Source organism: Danio rerio, chromosome 2 (assembly GCF_052040795.2).
Source record: "Danio rerio strain M-AB ecotype USA chromosome 2, GRCz13ab, whole genome shotgun sequence".
Lineage (NCBI taxonomy): Eukaryota > Metazoa > Chordata > Actinopteri > Cypriniformes > Danionidae > Danio > Danio rerio.
This window is the reverse complement of record NC_141022.1, coordinates 55068861-55089057: the sequence shown is the minus strand read 5'-3', so window position 1 is coordinate 55089057 and position 20197 is coordinate 55068861. Positions and strand designations below refer to the sequence as shown.

Genomic DNA, 20197 nt, shown 5'->3' with positions numbered 1-20197 from the left:
AATGTAAGGCTGCTGCATAAAATAATAAAGTAGTTTTAATTCATAGTTAAGTTCTTTGCTGCGTCCTCCTTTATGTTTCAATAACGCATAATAATCTTTACACCATATTAAAGACACAGCAGACAGTAAAGGTTTTCGAGAGTTTTTGTCAAGTTTAAAATGTTTGTTTGTGCGCGTTTAGATGCCTGTATGTGTGTGTGAGACCGGGCAAGAGCGCTCCTTCACAACTCTGTTATGCCGCGAGCGGCTTTTTTTCTTTCTTTATTTTGGAGATAAAACACAATATAAATACAACAGAAAGACATAAAACTTAACAAATTATGTGCCCACTTTCGTAGACTTTAAACAATATAGTGTCATATCTTGATAAAATAGCTTAAGCTATATTGAAATATAATTTAAAGAATTACAAATATCAGATATAATAAAATCAAATTAAATAAATAAACCATTATAAAATAAACAAAAGCTAGCTGTAACAATGTAGGTAGCCTATATACAATACATAAATCAAACTGTTTTAAAGCCACATATAGCCTAACTTTCCTTTTACAAAGACCTTTCTGACAAAAAAAGATTTTAGATATTTTCTAAAAACAATTAACACCGGAGAAGGTTTGAAATATTATTTATAAAGTATTTGGATATGATGATATTAATCAAATCGCGCAAACAGAGCATTATTTGGGTGAGTGAAAGCAGAATCTAGCCTATACCTTTTTTTCTGTCACTCAGTCCTGCGCAGCGCAGCTTTAAACGCATATGGGGGAAAGCCCAAACACAAAATGTGTTCCATATCCTCAAACAAGTGTTTATGTTTTTATATGATGAGGTTAAATTTATAAATGAAACTTTAAATGAAGAGCTTTAGTGAATAGCTGCTGAGCGCAACAAATATGGCTATATTTTATTATAGGCTACTCGCTCTTGTGCTGAAAACTTAACACGACTTCTATCAAAAAGAGGATGTTATAAAATACATGCCATATCGAGTTATAAAGGAGAATTTCTGTGGTTTTATAATTTGGATGTGTGCGCTCACTGTGATGGGTCACTGCGTTAGTGGCGAGAGCACTCGATGCACAATGCCAACAGTCGGTCGGCGAGTAAACAAATGTAATGAATGGAAATACACAGGTTTGTGCGTATAGACATTTCATGTACTGCTGTACAGTAACGTGTCATTTGTTTGTTTCGGTTGTCTTCATTTTAATGGTTTCGTTTTGTGATGATTCTATGGTGTGCTTTATCTGCCTGTCCTCATTCCCGCTGAAGTGGGCGGGTTGTGAGACGTTTGATTCGGGGGATGTTCTGTAGGCGGTGTTTGTGTGACGCACTGTGAGCTACTAGCCCGACAGTGGAAACGCGACATGATTTCTCAACCTCCCGGGCTATTGGCCCGGCCCGATTAAAGCCCTGGCTCGCACTGGCCCGATAGTGGAAATGCGGCTATTTATTAACATTTATGATTATCAAAATGGGTGGATAATTGCTTCTGGCCATGGTTCAAGACAACTGTGCCTAGTGTGAGTACACCCTTAGAGTAATTTCACTTGCATTTGAGTACAGAAAACAGAACCCTCCATGACCAAGTTAAGTGACTTTTTGTCTAAAATATCTCCAGGTTTCTTTCCCACCATTACTAAATCCAAACCAGGTAATAGAGACTCTTATTGGACATTATGAAATAACAAGAATAATTATAAATCTCTTTATTTTTTTTCTCTTTATTTTTTAAATCTGAGAGAAGTGTACGTTATTCAAATAATAATCTAGATTAACTGTCATGAGCTTGATTATATGCTTATATTTATTTGCCTGTATAATACACGAATTCAATAATTCTGACCATTTTGTCTATTTGTCTGTGTGATAGTCTTTTTTTTTAGGTTTCTCACAAAAGGTAAAACAGACTAAATGCACCAACTAATTAACAACACCAAAAAAAAAAAAAAAAAAAGCTTGACTCTTCATTTTTATATGCTTCATTCTCACACAATTAAAAGTGCAGTATCTAAGATTGACACCCAGTGGTTGAACTAGGTATTGGACTCCTAGATCAAAAAAAATGCAAGTGCTGGTTGCCAGATTGCTGACTAAAAAAAGTGTGCTATCGAGCCTAACTCTAATTTACGGCTGATTTAAATCATGTTCTAAAGAACAGCAAAGGCACGCGATAGAAGGAATATTCTCATTATTAAATGAAGTTTTTGTTCTAACCAACACCTTGAATTGATATATTGGAAACGGCTACTATTTCTTGCAGCTAAACAACAGGATTAACTGATGATCACCTCAGGTAAACCTCATGTGTTTTTTTCAGTGTTAAATGCTAATAGTGTAAGTTTAAATGCCATTTTACATGACATTTGTTGCCATACTACTGAAAGCAGCAGCATATAGTTCACCTCAGATCTAGAAAATAAAATAAATTGTCTGAAATTTTACTTTAGAACTGTGACAACACATGACAAGCCAACACATAACAGTGATTTAGCATGTGCATTTAATAATGTTAAAGAAGTTTAATATGTATTAATCAGATTATAAACCTTACCATTTTGTGAGTGAGTGCATATTCTGTGCTTCTAAATGGCTGTATTTAAATTTCTGTCGTGTTTCATCTGGTGCAAACAGCCAAATTGCTCATCACTGCAAATCTCGTCACGTAGCGTGGTTTTAGGACAGAGAGTTACAATGTAACCTGCTCACCTGGGGCCTCATGTATCAACGCTGCGTACGCACAAAAACTTTGGTTTCACGCTCAGAGTCGCTCACTTTTGGATTTACAAACGATGAAATGAACGTGGGAATGTGCGCAGCTCCACGCCAGCTTCATGGCTGGCATACGCACATTTTTTGTACGTGTCTGTTTTATTTCCATTGGCAACTCCTAGAGGCAGTTGTGTTAAATTGCTCTCTACATCGTGTCTTTAAGCCATGCAATGGCAGCTGTATGAGACGGGTTCATCTAGCAGGTTTAGGCACTATCTGAAGATGAATTTGCATGCGTGAATCAGAAACATTTCTATTGAATAAATGTGTAAATAAAATATAATGCACAGATTTATTAAATGATTCCTACTTGTCTTCCTTGTGATAAATAAGCAAAATCTGATATGCAGTGGGGGAATTATGTTGACATGCGTTTTACGAGCTGCGCCTCTCAGACTGTTAAGGGCACTGCAACATTTTGCACCTATACATCTCACTATATCTTTTTTTAATCCACACAGTGCGATGTTCAGACCCAACTGTGTTAACCGCATCAGCTAAACTCTCCCCACTCTATTTTTTCTTTTGTTGTTAATTCCGGAGGACAAACTTGCAAATAACACCGTTTTTCTCCGGTCTACCTCCGAAAGCAGCACCTCCAATTCACATTCTGTTCAGAGTTTCTTTTTTTGCTTGCTTTTGCCTTTGCTTTTTCGTTGGGTTTTGCCAAAGTAGAGTCATAAGCATATTCATACGGGGGAGGAGGAAGGGAGGGGTTTTGCGCTCGTGCATGTTGTGCTCAGTTTCACGTTCATTCGGATGTACAAAGAATATGCGTGGGATTCGACGTACACAGTATTTCATACATCTGAATTTTTTACTACGTACGCACATTTACAGCTTTGTACGTACGCAATGTTTTAGTATGATTTCCACGGAAGTCTTCGCACATGAGGCCCCTGATGTTTACCTTTGTAATATTTATATTATTTGCTAATTAATAACCTCATGTGAAATCTGTGTCTCATTTCGGAACCTGCTACTGTTTTCAGAACATTCCTGAATGAATGAATAAAATAAGCTGTTTCCAACAAGGCATCCAAGGGTGCTAAAATATAATTGGCTAAACTGACAGTGTACGGGTTAAAAGACCAAAACAAAGACAGCGTTTCAGCACATATGTTGCATTTTCAAAGCAGAATATTTGACTTCAGCATTGTTTTTCAGATAAGCAAGAATGTTCACTTGCCATGTTTTTTAAATATCTGCAAACATATTATGGTATTTTTAATCCTTTAGAGAGTCAAAAACTTACATACAGCACCTTTAAAATATTTTTACATGATGCACTTAAATTCTTGCATCATATTTTCTTGCACAGAGAGCAGCAGTAACGTTGCTACTGACTTTAAATCTGGATCTACATTTGATAAACCATTTTTGATGTTGTGTGTTTCTCTCTCCATAAAATAAAAGCAGCCTGAAGGAAACACTTGCGAGTCACAAAAAAAAAAGAAACTGTTAATCAAGAGAAATTTCTTCAGTGTACCTTTTATAAACAACAGAGCAAGTGTTGATTTGCACTTTGTCTATTAATATATGCAGTTTTTACACCTCTCGGTCACGTGGTGCAAGACTTTTGAGAGTATGCTCACCAGTTGCACTACTGTGAAAACCTCATAGAAGAAACATAAGCAAGACGAGTGCAGTGGCTGCATATGCGGACGCAAAAATGTTTTACATTTCAGCTGGATTTTGGCTTGTTTTAGGTAAGTTTTGAATATTTCAGATTATTTTATCAATTTGAAAAGAGACAATTTATTCTTTACTTTTCATTTTGGTTTCATCGTGTTTGTAGAACACATTACAACATGTATAAGACTACTTTAATTATTTTTAATCTGGTATAATAATAGTTATGTATTGTTTGTTAAGGTGTTGAGAGCTTCAGTGATTGGTTAACCAGTACAATAACTGTTCAACCTGGAGGATCTGTCACCATCCCATGTTATTATGATGAGAAATACACACCGCAGAAGAAATACTGGAATTCAGGAACTGATAAACCTAATAAATACACAAACACAACAGAGGAAAACCTGTCAGTGATTGATCATCCTGATCAGAGTCTCTTCACTGTGACTATGAGGAACCTGCAGGACAATCAAGCTGGAGATTATTATTGTGTTGTGGAGACTGGTGGAAAACTGAATGTCACATATGAGCTTTTTCTGCTGGTTCATTCTGGTATGAAAATTGGTTGTATAATTATTTTAATCACATTCTAATGCTAAACTAAGTGACTTTACACACTTGCATTTTATAATCTTTAATGTCTGCTTTTTGTTTTCAGCTCCTGCTATGTCTGTGATGAGCAGCAGTGTATCTGGACATGAAGGTGATGATGTCAGAGTTCAGTGTTTCTACAGTTCTGCATATAAATATCAACTCAAACGCTGGTGCAGATATAAAGATCAGAAGTGTTTCTCAGAGAAGAAGACTGACACATCCCAGAGTTCATCAGTGCAGATCAGTGATGATGGTGAAAGCTCCTTCACTGTGCTGATGACTGGACTGAGACTCTCTGATTCTGGATGGTATTTCTGCTCTATTGGCCATCTCCAGGCTCCTGTTCAACTCACTGTCACTGAAGGTAAAATCTTTTCCATGTCGTATTTAAATTCTGAATAAAAAGATAAAATTCCATTCATAATCAGCACTATTAAGGTTAGTATGAACACATTTACTGAAATAAGAGTTTTTAATAAATTCACATTTCTGAAATTAATTTGATGAAACAATATACTTTTTTCTAGAATTAGAACTTCTAGAACAACTACATACTGTTACAAGAGTGTGTCGGAAAATACATAATGTATACTTCAAATATTGTCTAATGTGTCTTTCAGATGGTGTTTCTGCGCTTCACACATCTACAGTTTTCTGCACATCCATCTGAATAAAAAAACTGCTGAAAACTTCTGCTTTTGCTGCACAGTCAGTCAACAGACTAGACTGAAATATTAAATGTGTGAAATGCATTAGTTGTCTACGTTTGCTAAATTCATATATGTAGATGTTTTTTGTTTTTTTTCAAGTGATGTTGATTACATGTACTTTTTATATGATAATGTTGGAAGGTGATCTATGGTTTTTGTTGGCTGCATGTAATTGTGCATAATTAATTGTCATTTAGAAATTATATAGAAATATGTGCATAAAGAGCACTTTAAAATAAAATGTTGCCTTACTTTTACACTTTGATGTAAGTAATGCTTATAATGTTGTAAGATGGCTAAATCTCTCCAGAATATCAGACCCTAATACCTCTTATGGAATTTCACGAGACAAGACCACGAGACTGGTCAGGCACTACAACAATACCCTTTCTGATCTGAGAAGAAGATCAGGAAAGTAGCTGTTCAACTGTTCTATTCATATCACTGTTGACAATGCAAACACAGGCTGGAAAAACAGAGCTACATCCAGGGCCATCGCGTCCATAGAGGCGACACCTTCCTCACCACCCACGTCCTCGGTTATGTCCGCGACACCTTCCTCACCACCCGCGTCCTCAGTTATATTCGCGCATTGGGCGACAGAATAGAGAGAGTGGCGTCCGTGACACCTCCCTCACCACCCGCGTCCTCAGTTATATTCGTGCATTGGGCGACAGAATAGAGAGTGTGGCGTCCGTGACACCTTCCTCACCACCCGCGTCCTCAGTTATATTCGCGCATTGGCCGGCAGAATAGAAAGGGTGGTGTCCGCAACACCTTCCTCACCACCCGCGTCCTCAGTTATATTCGTGCATTGGGTGGCAGAATAGAGAGTGTGGCGTCCGCGACACCTCCCTCACCATCCGCGTCCTTAGTTATATTCGCACATTGGGTGGAAGAATAGAGAGTGTGGCGTCCGTGACACCTCCCTTACCACCCGCGTCCTTAGTTATATTCGCACATTGGGTGGCAGAATAGAGAGTGTGGCGTCCGTGACACCTTCCTCACCACCCGCGTCCTCAGTTATATTCGCGCATTGGGCAGCAGAATAGAGAGTGTGGCGTCCGCGACACCTCCCTCACCACCCGCGTCCTCAGTTATATTCGTGCATTGGGCAGCAGAATAGAGAGTGTGGCGTCCGTGACACCTCCCTCACCACCCGCATCCTTAGTTATATTCACGCATTGGGCGGCAGAATAAAAAGGGTGGGGTTCGCGACACCTCCCTCACCACCCGCGTCCTTGGTTATATTCGCGCATTGGGCAGCAGAATAGAGAGTGTGGCGTCCGCGACACCTCCCTCACCACCCGCGTCCTCAGTTATATTCGTGCATTGGGTGGCAGAATAGAGAGTGTGGCGTCCGCGACACCTCCCTCACCACCCGCATCCTTAGTTATATTCACGCATTGGGCGGCAGAATAAAAAGGGTGGGGTTCGCGACACCTCCCTCACCACCCGCGTCCTTGGTTATATTCGCGCATTGGGCAGCAGAATAGAGAGTGTGGCGTCCGCGACACCTCCCTCACCACCCGCGTCCTTAGTTATATTCGTGCATTGGGCGACAGAATAGAGAGTGTGGCGTCCGCGACACCTCCCTCACCACCCGCGTCCTCAGTTATATTCACGCATTGGGTGGCAGAATAGAAAGGGTGGTGTCCGCAACACCTTCCTCACTACCCGCGTCCTCAGTTATATTCGTGCATTGGGCGGCAGAATAGAGAGTGTGGCGTCCGCGACACCTCCCTTACCACCCGCATCCTTAGTTATATTCGTGCATTGGGCGACAGAATAGAGAGTGTGGCGTCCGTGACACCTCCCTCACCACCCGCGTCCTTAGTTATATTCACGCATTGGGCGGCAGAATAAAAAGGGTGGCGTTCGCGACACCTCCCTCACCACCCGCATCCTTGGTTATATTCACGCATTGGGCAGCAGAATAGAGAGTGTGGCGTCCGCGACACCTCCCTCACCACCCGCGTCCTTAGTTATATTCACACATTGGGCGGCAGAATAGAGAGTGTGGCGTCCGTGACACCTCCCTCACCACCCGCGTCCTTAGTTATATTCACGCATTGGGCGGCAGAATAGAAAGGGTGGCGTCCGCGACACCTCCCTCACCACCCGCGTCCTTGGTTATATTCGCGCATTGGGCAGCAGAATAGAGAGTGTGGCGTCCACGACACCTTCCTCACCACCCGCGTCCTCAGTTATATTAGCGCATTGGGCCGCAGAATAGAGAGTGTGGCGTCTGTGACACCTCCCTCACCACCCGCGTTCTTCAGATATATCCGAGCCTAGGGTGGCAGAATAGATAGGGCTGCGTCCGCGACACCTCCCTCACCACCTGTGTCCTCACTTACACCAGACCAGGGGGTAATGCCAGAAAGTTCACCCTTCTCATTCACCAAAATGTTCAAGGTTTTATTATGGTGAATAAAACCCCCCTCCCCCCTTACAGATGTTTAACTCCTCAGATTCACCAGGCAAGGGTCTTGGTGACACTTTTTATTGTCTTGAATTTATGGCTGTTTGTTCTGAGTTGAGTATTTAAGGTAAAGATGTGATATGGGTCATGGGGGTCTTATAGCCAAGACACCCCTTTGCAGCATCTCTGAGACTTGTTCTGCAACGTACTTCTCTGGTCAGATATGCATATATAATTCGTTGATTTATCTGAGTAATGGATGTTGTATTGTTGGTCTCTGAATTGGCTTTCTGAGGGTTTTATTATGTAATTGCAGAATACAATTTTACCTGACAAATGTTAAGTTAACAAGTGTTAAGTTTTGATTCATTCTGAATTCTCCTGAAATCTTTTAATATACAGTAGATTAAGTGGAGTCTGCGCTAGCTTTATGATTCGACATGGTTAGATTTTGATTTTAAGGCACATTTGACTGTACAGAGCCGTTTTGGGCACGTCAGCATGGAGATCTTTAAAGAAATGTGTGAGCGGTTTGCAACCAGGCTATTTGAATATTAGTTAATCCTGCACCATCTGACTAATTTTTAGAGTGTTGCCATACTGTCCTTGAGAAGAAGTGCAAACTCGGGGCGTGGAACTCTGAACGGCATTTGGTCCCCAATGAATGTATAACTGAAGAGTAGGGGAACAGATATAAATCAAAACTCTAAATTAAATCATGATGAATGTGATCCGTTCTTCCCATTAGAAATACAGTCAATTTTAGGATCATTTAAATTTCAGAAGTACTGGAAAAGGCTTAAATGCATTTAACCTTCGACCATGCTGTTAGTATCGTCACTGGGCTAATAGATGGTCTTCTACAATGTTTAAGCTGAAAGAACCATTCTGTACTGTAATGGTGATCTGTCATGCAAAGTAAAGGGATTCATTCAAACTAAAGTCTCACACAGTTTGCTTAATTTATTGTCTGAAATTGTAATTTTTCATTTGATGTTTGAGTTTGACTTCATCTCAACTGGGAAATAAAAAGAGGACAGGACATATAGCTCCTCCCCTTTTAAAAACAGTCAATAGTTTTGCTTTTAGTATATTTAATTGCTTTAACCTCATATGTTTATGTCACTGTATTTACATTTATTTACATTTTATTTTTTTAAAAAAAATTGGCTGCTTTTTAAAACATAAAATGAGCTGAAGCAACACAATTCTTATATTTTTTGGGACAACCTATTTTGTTCAATCCTCTAATTTGTTACATTAACTTAATCAATTTGTATTAAGACAACATCAATATGTTATGTGGAACCCTGCATTTCTTTGCAGTGTATATGTGTGTTATATGCATCTTGTGTATTATTACACAAAGAAATTAACACAAGCTTATTGTGGTATTTTGTATAGATTTGTAAATGAATATCAGCCGGACAACTACACTTTATTTCTGTTCTCTCCCTCTCCCTTACACACACCTCTCCTGACACCTAGTGATCACAAACAGTAGTAATAGGACTGAACATTAAACAACACAACATGTTCCCCCTTTTTTAGATTAGCACTAGGGAAGGTGTTTAACAACCACTCTACCAACTGAATTCACCAATTTATCAGTTGTGAGGTTAGACTTAACCAATATGCATATAATAATAATTATTATTATTTCAGCAACGATACAAACTTAAGCATAACTCCACTGTGCATGTAATAAGAAAACAAAAACCAATGTAGAATTACTATTCAACATGTAACCCCTTAAGGCTTGCAACTTTATAACACTGATATAGCCTTGCTATAGTGAGGAATGTGTATGCGTAAATTGTTCATGTTACAAAGTCTTTGTGCCAGACTGGTGGCCGTCTGGTTCGTGGATGTTTCTGGTTTTCAAGTGCAACAACTGATTTTGAGGCGCCCGTAGATTCATTATCAGAGTTGCTTTGCACAGGACATGGTGACAGGTGAACAGCGTTCCAGACTTTTCCATCATCCAGAATATATGTGTCCTGGCTTTTTTTTCCCAACACCATACGTGGTGAACTGAATTTCCCCCTGCTCTTTTTTACATGAGTGGGTATCCTCACACGCACTTTGTCACCTAGTTGTAAGGCAGATGGTTGTGCAGCCCGTTTTTTGTCAGTATATATTTTGACTCGAGCTTGTCGCGCCTGTACATGAGCTCGCACCGTAGCGTCGGTACAAGCAGGAGGCCTAGTGGGCAGAATGTCCAAGTTCATTCTAAGTTTGCGACCCAGCAAGAGTTCACTAGGAGCAACGCCTGTGGTGGCATGAGGTGTAGTACGATAGTGCAACAAGAAGTCCCTCACTGCCCTTTTCCACGGCTTTCCTTCCAAGCTTGCTGTTTGAACCCAATCCTTCAGGACACGGTTCATACGCTCCACAGCACCATTAGCTTGTGGAAAGTACAGGGAAGTACGCACATTCTGGATATTCCTGTTTGTCAGAAACTCTGCAAAAACCAGAGATGTAAATTGCACACCATTATCAGTCACTATTTCCACCGGGTTACCAAACCGGCTGAATGTTGTGGTGAGAAATTCAATGACAGTGGTAGTAGTGACATTACTGGTGAAGGCTATCTCTGGCCACTTACTGTAGTAGTCAACTAATGTGAGTGCATACCTGCAATCCCAGGTTCCTAACTCAAATGGTCCTACAATGTCCAATCCAACCTTTAGCCAGGGTGCAGCTGGAAATGGTACAGGCTGGAGAGGGGGTGTATGCGTTTTCGCACTCTTGTCATGAGCTTGGCAAATCTGACATGATGCAATAGCAGACTGAACTGAATTATCCATGCCAGGCCACCAGTACAAGTCACGGAGTCTCTGTTTTGTACCCTGGTGGCCCTGATGAGCCAAGTTAATTAGGGACCCACGCATCGCTATAGGCACCACCAAGCGGTACGAACCTCTAAAGACCAAGCTGTCTTGTGCAGCCAGTTCATCCCTGATGTGAAAATATGGTGCCAGCTCAGGTTGAAGGTTTTTCTTGCTCTTAGGCCATCCTGTACGTAGATGCAGTCGCAATGCTGACAATTCTGGACATGCAGCGCATTCCTTGGAAAACTCTTCCAATGAAAAAGCACGAGGTTCAGCAGAAATAAATGCTACCATGTCAGGTTCAATAGTAGAGTTAGTGTCCTCACAGGTAGGTAAAGGCAGGCGTGAGAGACAGTCTGCTGTGACGTTCTCAGAACCCGGCTTGTAGGACACCTCATAGTTAAAGCAAAGAAGACGGGCGGACCATCTTGCAATGCGCATTCCAGCACGACCCATACCCTTAGTTGCAAGCAAGGTAGTTAAAGCTTGATCCGTTCATAGTGTGAACCGTCGGCCCCATAAGAATGTTCGCCACCGTTCCACGGCCCACACGCAGGCCAGTGCCTCTTTCTCCACAATGGAGTACTTCCTCTCAGCTGTTGAGAGTGTGCGAGAGGCGAATGCAATAGTACGCTCAGAGCCGTCTGCATGGATTTGAGTTAAAACAGCCCCTAATCCATAATCTGAGGCGTCACAGGTTACCAGTGTATGCAAAACTGGGTCAAAAATCGCAAGGGCTGGGCTGTTAACAATGAGCTCCTTTAATTTCTCAAAGCTCCTCTGAGCACTCTCAGTCCAACTGAAAGGATCATTGTTTCTTAAGCACGCCCTCATAGGCTCTACCTCTGAGGAGTAGTTTGGCACAAACCGTGAATACCAGGATGTCAGTCCAAGAAATGAACGTACTTTGGCTGCATCCGTGGGGGTTGGTGCTTGCAGAATAGCCTGGATATGACAATCGTTGGGTAGCAGGCCTTGTGCCGTGATAGTATGTCCCAAGTAAGGAAGGCTTGTGCAGCTGAACTTGCATTTATCATGATTTAGTGTTAGTCCTGCACGTTGTAATGCCATTAACACAGCCTGTAGGTTGTGATCATGTTCGGCTCGTGTGCGTCCATACACAATGACATCATCTAGATAATTCTGAACTCCTTGAAGGCCTTTCAATATTGTAACCATCATTTTTTAAAAAGCGGCTGGTGCTGAGGCCAGTCCATATGGGACCCGACGGAATCTGAACAATCTTTCATGAGTTATGAAAGCCGTCAGATCTCTGCTGTCCTCGTGAAGTGTCACTTGGAGGTATGCATTGTTTAAATCAATGCTTGAAAATATGGTGGCTCCCCTTAACTCAGTAAATAAATCCTCCATGTGTGGGAGTGGATGGCTGTCAATTATTATTGCTCTGTTGGGCTCCCGCAGGTCCACACATAAGCGAATTTCTCCATTTTTCTTCGTAGTCACCACAATAGGGGACACCCACGGGGAAGCATCCACCCGTTCAATAATGCCTTCAGCTTGTAAGTGGCAAAGCTCTTGGGAAACTGCATTTCTCACTGATAAGGGGAGTCTGCAAAGTTTTTGTTGTACAGGCTTTACTGAGTCTTTTATTTTCACCTGGTGTACAAAGCCTATAGAACAGCCAATGCCCTCTTTTGTTGTTGTCTTTATTTGTTGCACTGTAGTAGTAGGAGTGGGTGGGACCAATTCATTCCCCGCAATGTGAATATTTAAGCCAGAAACTAAGTCCATGCCCAGTATAGGGGTGCCTTTCTCCACAACATAGATGCTAGTGCTTGATACAGCATTACCATAATGCACCTGCACCGATAGACATCCAAGTACAGGCAGTGCTGCTTTTGAGTATGTCACCAATTTCAGTTGTGGGCGTCGTAAAGGTGAAGAGCTGAAATGTTGTTTATAAAGGTGATGAGGAAAAATAGACAGCCGAGCCAGTGTCGACGGTGAGCTCAATCGGCACTGGGCCTAGTTCGTCTGTTTCAATGTTTACAGTGCATTTTATTTTATCACAGAGTGACTTCCCTCCCACTTCAAGTACATGCACAATTTCAGGGACCTCCATCTCTGGAGCATCAAGTAATTGGACTCTTTTCTCAGAGCGGTAAACTCTTGCAAAATGTCCTAATTTTTCACATTTATTACACGTGACTTTAGCAGCTGGACAATTTGGAGCATTAGCCAGATGGGAAGTAGACCCACTGCGGAAACAAGCTCGATTAACCTGTGCAGTAGTTTGTGATTGTTTTTTACTCACATGTTTCCCCCGGAATTTTAGACGCTGTGGTGTCCTGCCATGCTGAGCAGTTTTTATTTCGTGCACAGGGGCCGCATCTAATGTTTGTGCGTGCCCCACGGCGGTCTCTGTTTGACCCGCCAATAACATTGCATCTGTCAATGTTAACTGCGGCTGTAATAAAAGCCGTTCCCGAATACGTGGAGAGAATGCTTTCTCTACCAGTTGATCTCTGATCATTTCATCTGTGCGATCGCCGAAGTTACAGTTTGTACTTAGCTCACGTAAAGCAACAACATAGTCATTCACGGATTCATCCAGCCGCTGTGTACGTTGTCTGAATTTGTGTCGTTCCACGACGATGTTTGTAATCGGCTGAAAGTGTTCTTAAAGGGCTTTAAAAGCATCAGCAAGATTCTGACCTGTATTGGGTAACGTATAGAAAACTCTTAAACCCTCGGCTCCCAAGCACTGTAGTAAGACAGCACGCTTCCTCTCTTCTGGCCACCAATCTCCCGTAGCATCGATTGCAACCAGATAGTTTTCAAACATCTTCTTCCACGTATGAATTGGAACTGGGGGCTGGCCCAGGCATGTTAAAAACATAGGAGGTGTAGGTAAACTAAGTGCTGCCATCCTCGTCGCCAAAAATGTGGTATTTTGTATAGATTTGTAAATGAATATCAGCCGGACAACTCTGCTTAGCTCCACACTACTTCACTTAATTTCTGTTCTCTCCCTCTCCCTTACACACACCTCTCCTGACACCTAGTGATCACAAACAGTAGTAATAGGACTGAACATTAAACAACACAACACTTATAAATGTTTTAACAGTATTAGATACACAGGGCAGTAACCAATGTTAAATTGAATCTCTAATGCTTTTAATAGTTGATACAGCACATTCAAAACACAACAGAGGAAATATTGTACCTTATTTACAAATATATAAGCCTAAATACCCCTTAGTTACGTGCGAGACACATTAATGTATTTTCACCTCCGTTTGAATACAGAAAACAAGTTGACCAGTGGTACTGCAGCGGAACCTCATAAGAAACAAACAAACCAAAGACATGCAATGGCTGCAAATGCAAAATTTTTCTACATTTTAGTTAGGTTTTGCTTCATTTTAAGTGAGTATTATTTTACATTTTATATAATATTTTATTTTTATCACTTTAAATTGACATAATTTACTCTTTACTGATCCAGTTTTTTTAACGTGAGGATAGAAGATATTACAATTTTACCAATGTTATTTAATGTGGGCGAGGCAGTGGCGCAGTAGTACGTGCTGTTGCCTCACAGCAAGAAGGTTGCTGGGTCGCTGGTTCGAACCTCAGCTCAGTTGGTGTTTCTGTGTGGAGTCTGCATGTTCTCCCTGCCTTCGCCTGGGTTTCCTTCGGGTGCTCCGGTTTCCCCCACAGTCCAAAGACATGCAGTACAGGTGAATTGGGTAGGCTAAATTGTCCGTAGTGTATGAGAGTGTGTGTGAATGTGTGTGAGGATGTTTCCCAGAGATGGGTTGCGGCTGGAAGGGCATCCGCTGCATAAAAACTTGCTGGGTAAGTTGGCGGTTCATTCAGCTGTGGCGACCCCGGATTAATAAAGGGACTAGGCCGACAAGAAAATGAATCAATGAATGAATGAATGTTATTTAATGTTTTTTTTTACAATCGTTTTAAATCTGTATGAAGTAACTGTTGTGTTTGAACACAACTTCATTAATACTAAGTCTTTTAATTAATCGTTCATTCATTTTCCTTCGGCTTGTCCCGTTATTCATCAAGGGTTGCCACAGTAGAATGAACCGCCAACTTATCCAGCATATGTTTTACACAGCTGATTCCCACACATACACAATGGCCAATTTAGTTTATTCAATTCACCAAAAGCGCATGTGTTTGGACTGTGGGGAAAACCGGAGCACCCGGAAGAAACCCACGCCAACACAGGAAGAACATGCAAACTCCACATAGAAATGCCAACTGATTCAGCTGGTACTCGAACCAGCGACCTTCTTGCTCTGAGGCCACCGTGTAGCCCTTTTAATTAATCATTTTTAATCAAGATTAATATTCTTTAGCAATATTCAACACAATTCAATGCTACATAATGTTTCTTCTAGTTTTTTTCCTGACAAAATATATGACAAAGCTAAAGATGTTAATGAGTTTGAATCTGTACTAAATATGCATGATGTTATTATAATATTCTGTATTATCTGTTTCACATTTCAGATCTGTTCTCACACAAAATTCTGTCCTTCACAGAATTAAAAATCACAGACTGATCCACGCAACTCAGGCTCATTCTAAAAGTGCACCTCTATTTACATTTCTGGAGAGCACCAAATACATCCCAAGAGGTACATTTTATTTTTTTGCAGTTTTTGTTTTCGTGAATCCACCACAGGTTGATGTATGTGATGGGCCACATTTAATTTCATTAATTATCTTGCATTTTTGGAGTTCTTCTCACATCTCAGCTGTAGATCCTTTCTATTTGCAATCGCTGTGGCACCTGCCCTCACTTGTAGCTGATTAGGGTCTCTAAAACTACTTCTGTGTTCTCTGTGTCGGTGCCAGATTATTACTCACTAGTAGTGTTTCTCAGAGAAAAAGACTGACACATCCCAGAATTCATCAGTGCAGATCAGTGATGATGGTAAAAGCTCCTTCACTGTGCTGATGACTGGACTGACACTCTCTGATTCTGGATGGTATTTCTGCTCTGCTGGAGAACAAATCCTTCCTGTTCAACTCACTGTCACTGAAAGTAAAATCTTTTCCATGTCGAATTTAGATACTTATAAAAAGGTAAAGCTCAGTCCCCAATCACTACCATAAAGGTTAGTATGAACAAATTTATATAATTATTAGCTTTTTTAAGTTAATATGATCACAATAATTATTCTATAACAATCCTTAAAATGTGATGAAACAAAATATTTATTTTTTTCTTCTAATTTTCTTTTAATATTTTCCTCATAACTGCTACATATTGGAACAAGTGTGTGGAAAATATATTTAATGTTCTCTTAATATTGTCTATTGTGTCTTTCAGATGATTTGTTTCTGTGTTTCACACATTTACAGTTTTCTGCACATCCACCTGAATAAGATAAGGCACTTTTTGGTTCTTAAAAGGTCAGGTACATGTTAACACCTAAAAAGTACAAATCTGTACCTCATAGTACTTTAAAGGTACAAAAGTGAACCTTAAAGTACTAATGTACAGTTGTTAAGTACAAAAGTGTACCTTTTGAGAGCATACATAGCGATTGACACGCACTCAGAGTATATTTGAAACTTCCTGGCAGGTGTTCTGAGGTGAGTTGGAGCTTCCAGGACCAAGTTTGGTGACTGCTTTTTTTTTACAACCACAAAACCGGGTAATATGGACTACGTTATAAATAATGATTTCCTTTTTTTTAAAAAATATTTTGTTGCGCATTGAATGTGTTTTCTGTCTCTTCTTCATGTGGTGTAATTTGATAGGCTCTCTGTGGTAATGCAGTCCAGTTTGTGATTGGCTGCTGGTAAAAGCTCCTGGATTTCATCCTCTGGCTGATGACCAAACATTGTCCTGCTGTTAGTGCCTGTCCACGTGTACTTGTTCAAGGTATGAAAAGACTTTTTTGTCTCGGTTGTGGTTAGGGAAAAGGAGCAAGGACTCAAGTGCAGATAAATGGAAATTTATTAATAATAAAAATAAAATAAAATGCTAACCAAACTTCACTGGGCAGGCTGGTAGGGATCAGGGCTGGACAGACAGGACAAGGCTACAAACAATGACATATGACGACAAACTGGCCGAGGACAGTAGACATGAGGAGAATATAAGCAGAATAAAATTAATACACAGGTGAACAAACAGGTGTTAGAACATGTGAATCTAATTAACTAATAATGGGTTAACAAGGAGGGTGGGACTAGACAATAGACGAGAGAGCACATGACACAGAGACAACACAAGCCATCTACTCGCATAAAACAGGACAAGAACACGTAGCCAATGAGAGAACTCATTAACCACGCGTTCACAATAACAGGACAAGACTGAAGCACGTGGCCACAATGTAAACACAGAGCCACGTGCTTGGACAACACAAATAGACGCAAGACACGAGCACACGTTAGATGAACACCTTACCATGCGCTCACACATATGCAACGCGCATGTTTCATCTCAGCATCAACCAAAACCAACTAGACGGAGACGCTGAGAATGAAACAGCGCGTTGCTGACAGAACAAAACACAAACACGAGTACAAGAGCGTGCGTCCGAGGCATGCACACAGCCTGCGCGGCCGCGGTATCATTTGCACACAAAGACCCATACAATGACAGAAACAGGACAAGACAGAGCTAGTGTCCGGACTCAAAACAACAATTTACAAGACGAGAGTGGCAAAACCATGACACTTTTTAATCAATATTTTGACTTTGTAAATATTAGGGAGTGAGGTAAACTTCCTGTATTTTTATTTAAATATAAAAAGGTAATTTAGTCTATTTTATTTTGTACAACCTCAAAAACGCAGAAAAAAGAAAGTGATTTCCAAACTGATTTTGACTGATACTTAATTGCAGATAATATGAACGCAAAATATTTAATGTTTTGTCTGATCAACTTCCTGTCATTTGTAAATATTGTAGGGGATCAACCTACTTTAAAAGATTGATCAGTGATTTATTAGCTCATTTCAAGGAATTAGATCTTAAAGATTCAAATCACTAGATTTGACTCAATAAAGTCATATTTTTAAATCAGATTAAAAGCTTCACACTTTATCTACCATTTGTCCAGCAAATAGAAGACACCGTATTTTGCCAATCTTGTGCATATTATTTCTGTGACCAGCGATAATAACATAACACAGTATTGGGTTAAATTTAAGTTTTACTGCAAGGTAACAAAATCTACAGTTAGAGGCAATGACTAGAAGCACACAAACACAGTTCTTAGAAAATAAAAACAAGGATTTATTGAGCCACACTACGATACATAAAACTAACTTTGTTATAAGCAAACAACAAACAAACGAACACACACATTCACACATACATACAGAGGCAGTTCAGAGGATGCAAAATGAGTTGACAACCATCCCAAATTAATTCTAGTACTTCTTAATAGATCTTAAAATCACACCAGAGAAACCACAAAAGCAGAGATTTGGCTTATCTGTAACTGCTTAAGATCAGTTTTACCAGATTAGCAAGAGGGAACATGTGTTTGTGGAGCTTTTGCTGATGTCTTGAGTTTCCTTTTCCGGCAGGCCTAGGGTAAAGACGGGGCTACTGATTGGTTGGTGACGTCATTGGGATTCACTGGCTCATGAGTGGAGATTGTCCTGGGTTACCGGGGAGACAGACTCTGCTGAGAGTTGGTTTGCGGAAATTCTTGCAGCTGTCTTAAAACTTTAAGAGGTTGCATAGAAAGTTTGTGGTGACCCAATCGTATGCGGTGTTCGAGCAAAGTTAAAGGGGGCAGAGCAGTAGCAAGCGTGTGCAAGCTAATGCAAAAAGCAAAGCTTTATTGTTGCAGAAAGTTCTTAAGTGATCTGGTTTGGTCCATCCCCATGGCACTGTCCTCCAATGAGAGTTGCCATGAAGGGCAGGGCCACGCCCCTTAACATCATACTTAGGATCAATCATTAACAGACAGCATGTTGATTTCACGTGGTAAAATCTCTTGTAAGTTTGTAACTATCTTACATCAAATGTTACAAGACGAATACTGTTTGTACCACTAGTTTTCATTTACACCAATGTATTGAAAATGTCACTAGTTTTCGTTTAGTACCAGACACCATACAGAGGGATTTATTTGCTATGAGGGTTAAAAACACATTCATTAACTTTTGAAAGTGGTTAAAATGGTTGCAATAGTATATGATGAAAATTATGCCATATTATTCATAGATACATCTGTGTTAATTGTAACACTTCAAGTGATTGTCTTTCATTCATATGCATTAATTCCAGAGATCCTTTTTCTCTACCAAAGTTTGCATCTGACAAGATGTCCTACATGACAAGCACATGATCCGGGAATCATGAAAAAGAGTCTTGTGAGGTAAATAGTTACGTTTTCTGTGGAAAGGCTTGTAAAGCACCTGTTGTAGGATTAAATCATTTACCAAATTTGGTAAAGGGTCCCCAGAACATCTGCAGACCAAGTATTGGTGAAAACATGCAAATAAATTGGCTCTCATCCACAAATGCTAACTGTACTGGGAAGCCCTATGCTAACAGTGTCTAGAAGTGAGGTTCTTTGGGCTTCTGTGTCTTTCAGGCATTTTTTTGGAAGAAATCTAAAGAAGAGAAGAATAATTTAGACTGTTACCAGCAACAAGTTCAAAAGCCAGGGTCTGTTGTGTTAGTGCCCTTGGCAAAGGTAACTTGCACTTCTGTGATGGCACCATTAATGCTGAAAAGTACATAGAGATTTTAGAGCCCAATATGCTGCTCTAATAGAGAATGTGTGTTGAGATTGAAGTGCAAATTGCTACAAAGAAGACCTCTTACTGTTGCGCACCTTAAAGGCTGATTTATACTTTTGCATCAAGCACATGCCTATGCTCCGCCGCAGCCTGCACGTGGATGCTTAGCACCTCTCAAAATTTTTTTAAATACACATCGCAATGACGTGTAGCGCAGCCACTGTGATTGGTTGGCTTGGTAGCGCTGACGAGTGTGGGTGGGATCGAGAGTCACAGGAACCTGTTGGAGCGAGTGTTTACATGTCCCGTGAAGGAGCTCCGGATGGAAACTATTGTTTTGTGTTTACCTTATGATTAAAATTGTTGCGCGTCCGCCGGTTCCTGCCTCAGAATGAGCGAATTTGAGCTACTTTTACATTAGGGTAGCATTAACACCATTAACCACAGTGAAGAAACTGGAAACAGGAACAAAACCTCACTGCCAGCTAGCAGTTTGGAAGTGTTATTGCAGA

At 40.6% G+C, this 20197-nt stretch overlaps 1 protein-coding gene and 1 long non-coding RNA gene across 2 annotated transcripts in view; one reads left to right on the top strand and one right to left on the bottom strand.

Moving 5' to 3' along the window:
- Positions 1–20197, bottom strand: part of LOC147846532 (uncharacterized) — a 252135-nt gene that overhangs the window by 188439 nt on the left and 43499 nt on the right. The gene's annotated exons all lie outside the window — the stretch shown is intronic.
- Positions 1657–9081, top strand: si:ch211-9d9.7. The gene is made up of 5 exons (XM_087241600.1): positions 1657–4484; positions 4651–4962; positions 5069–5368; positions 5625–6547; positions 7211–9081. The coding sequence occupies exons 1-4, from the start codon at positions 4448–4450 to the stop codon at positions 5672–5674; spliced, it is 699 nt and encodes a 232-aa protein (XP_087097726.1). The 5' UTR covers positions 1657–4447; the 3' UTR covers positions 5675–6547; positions 7211–9081.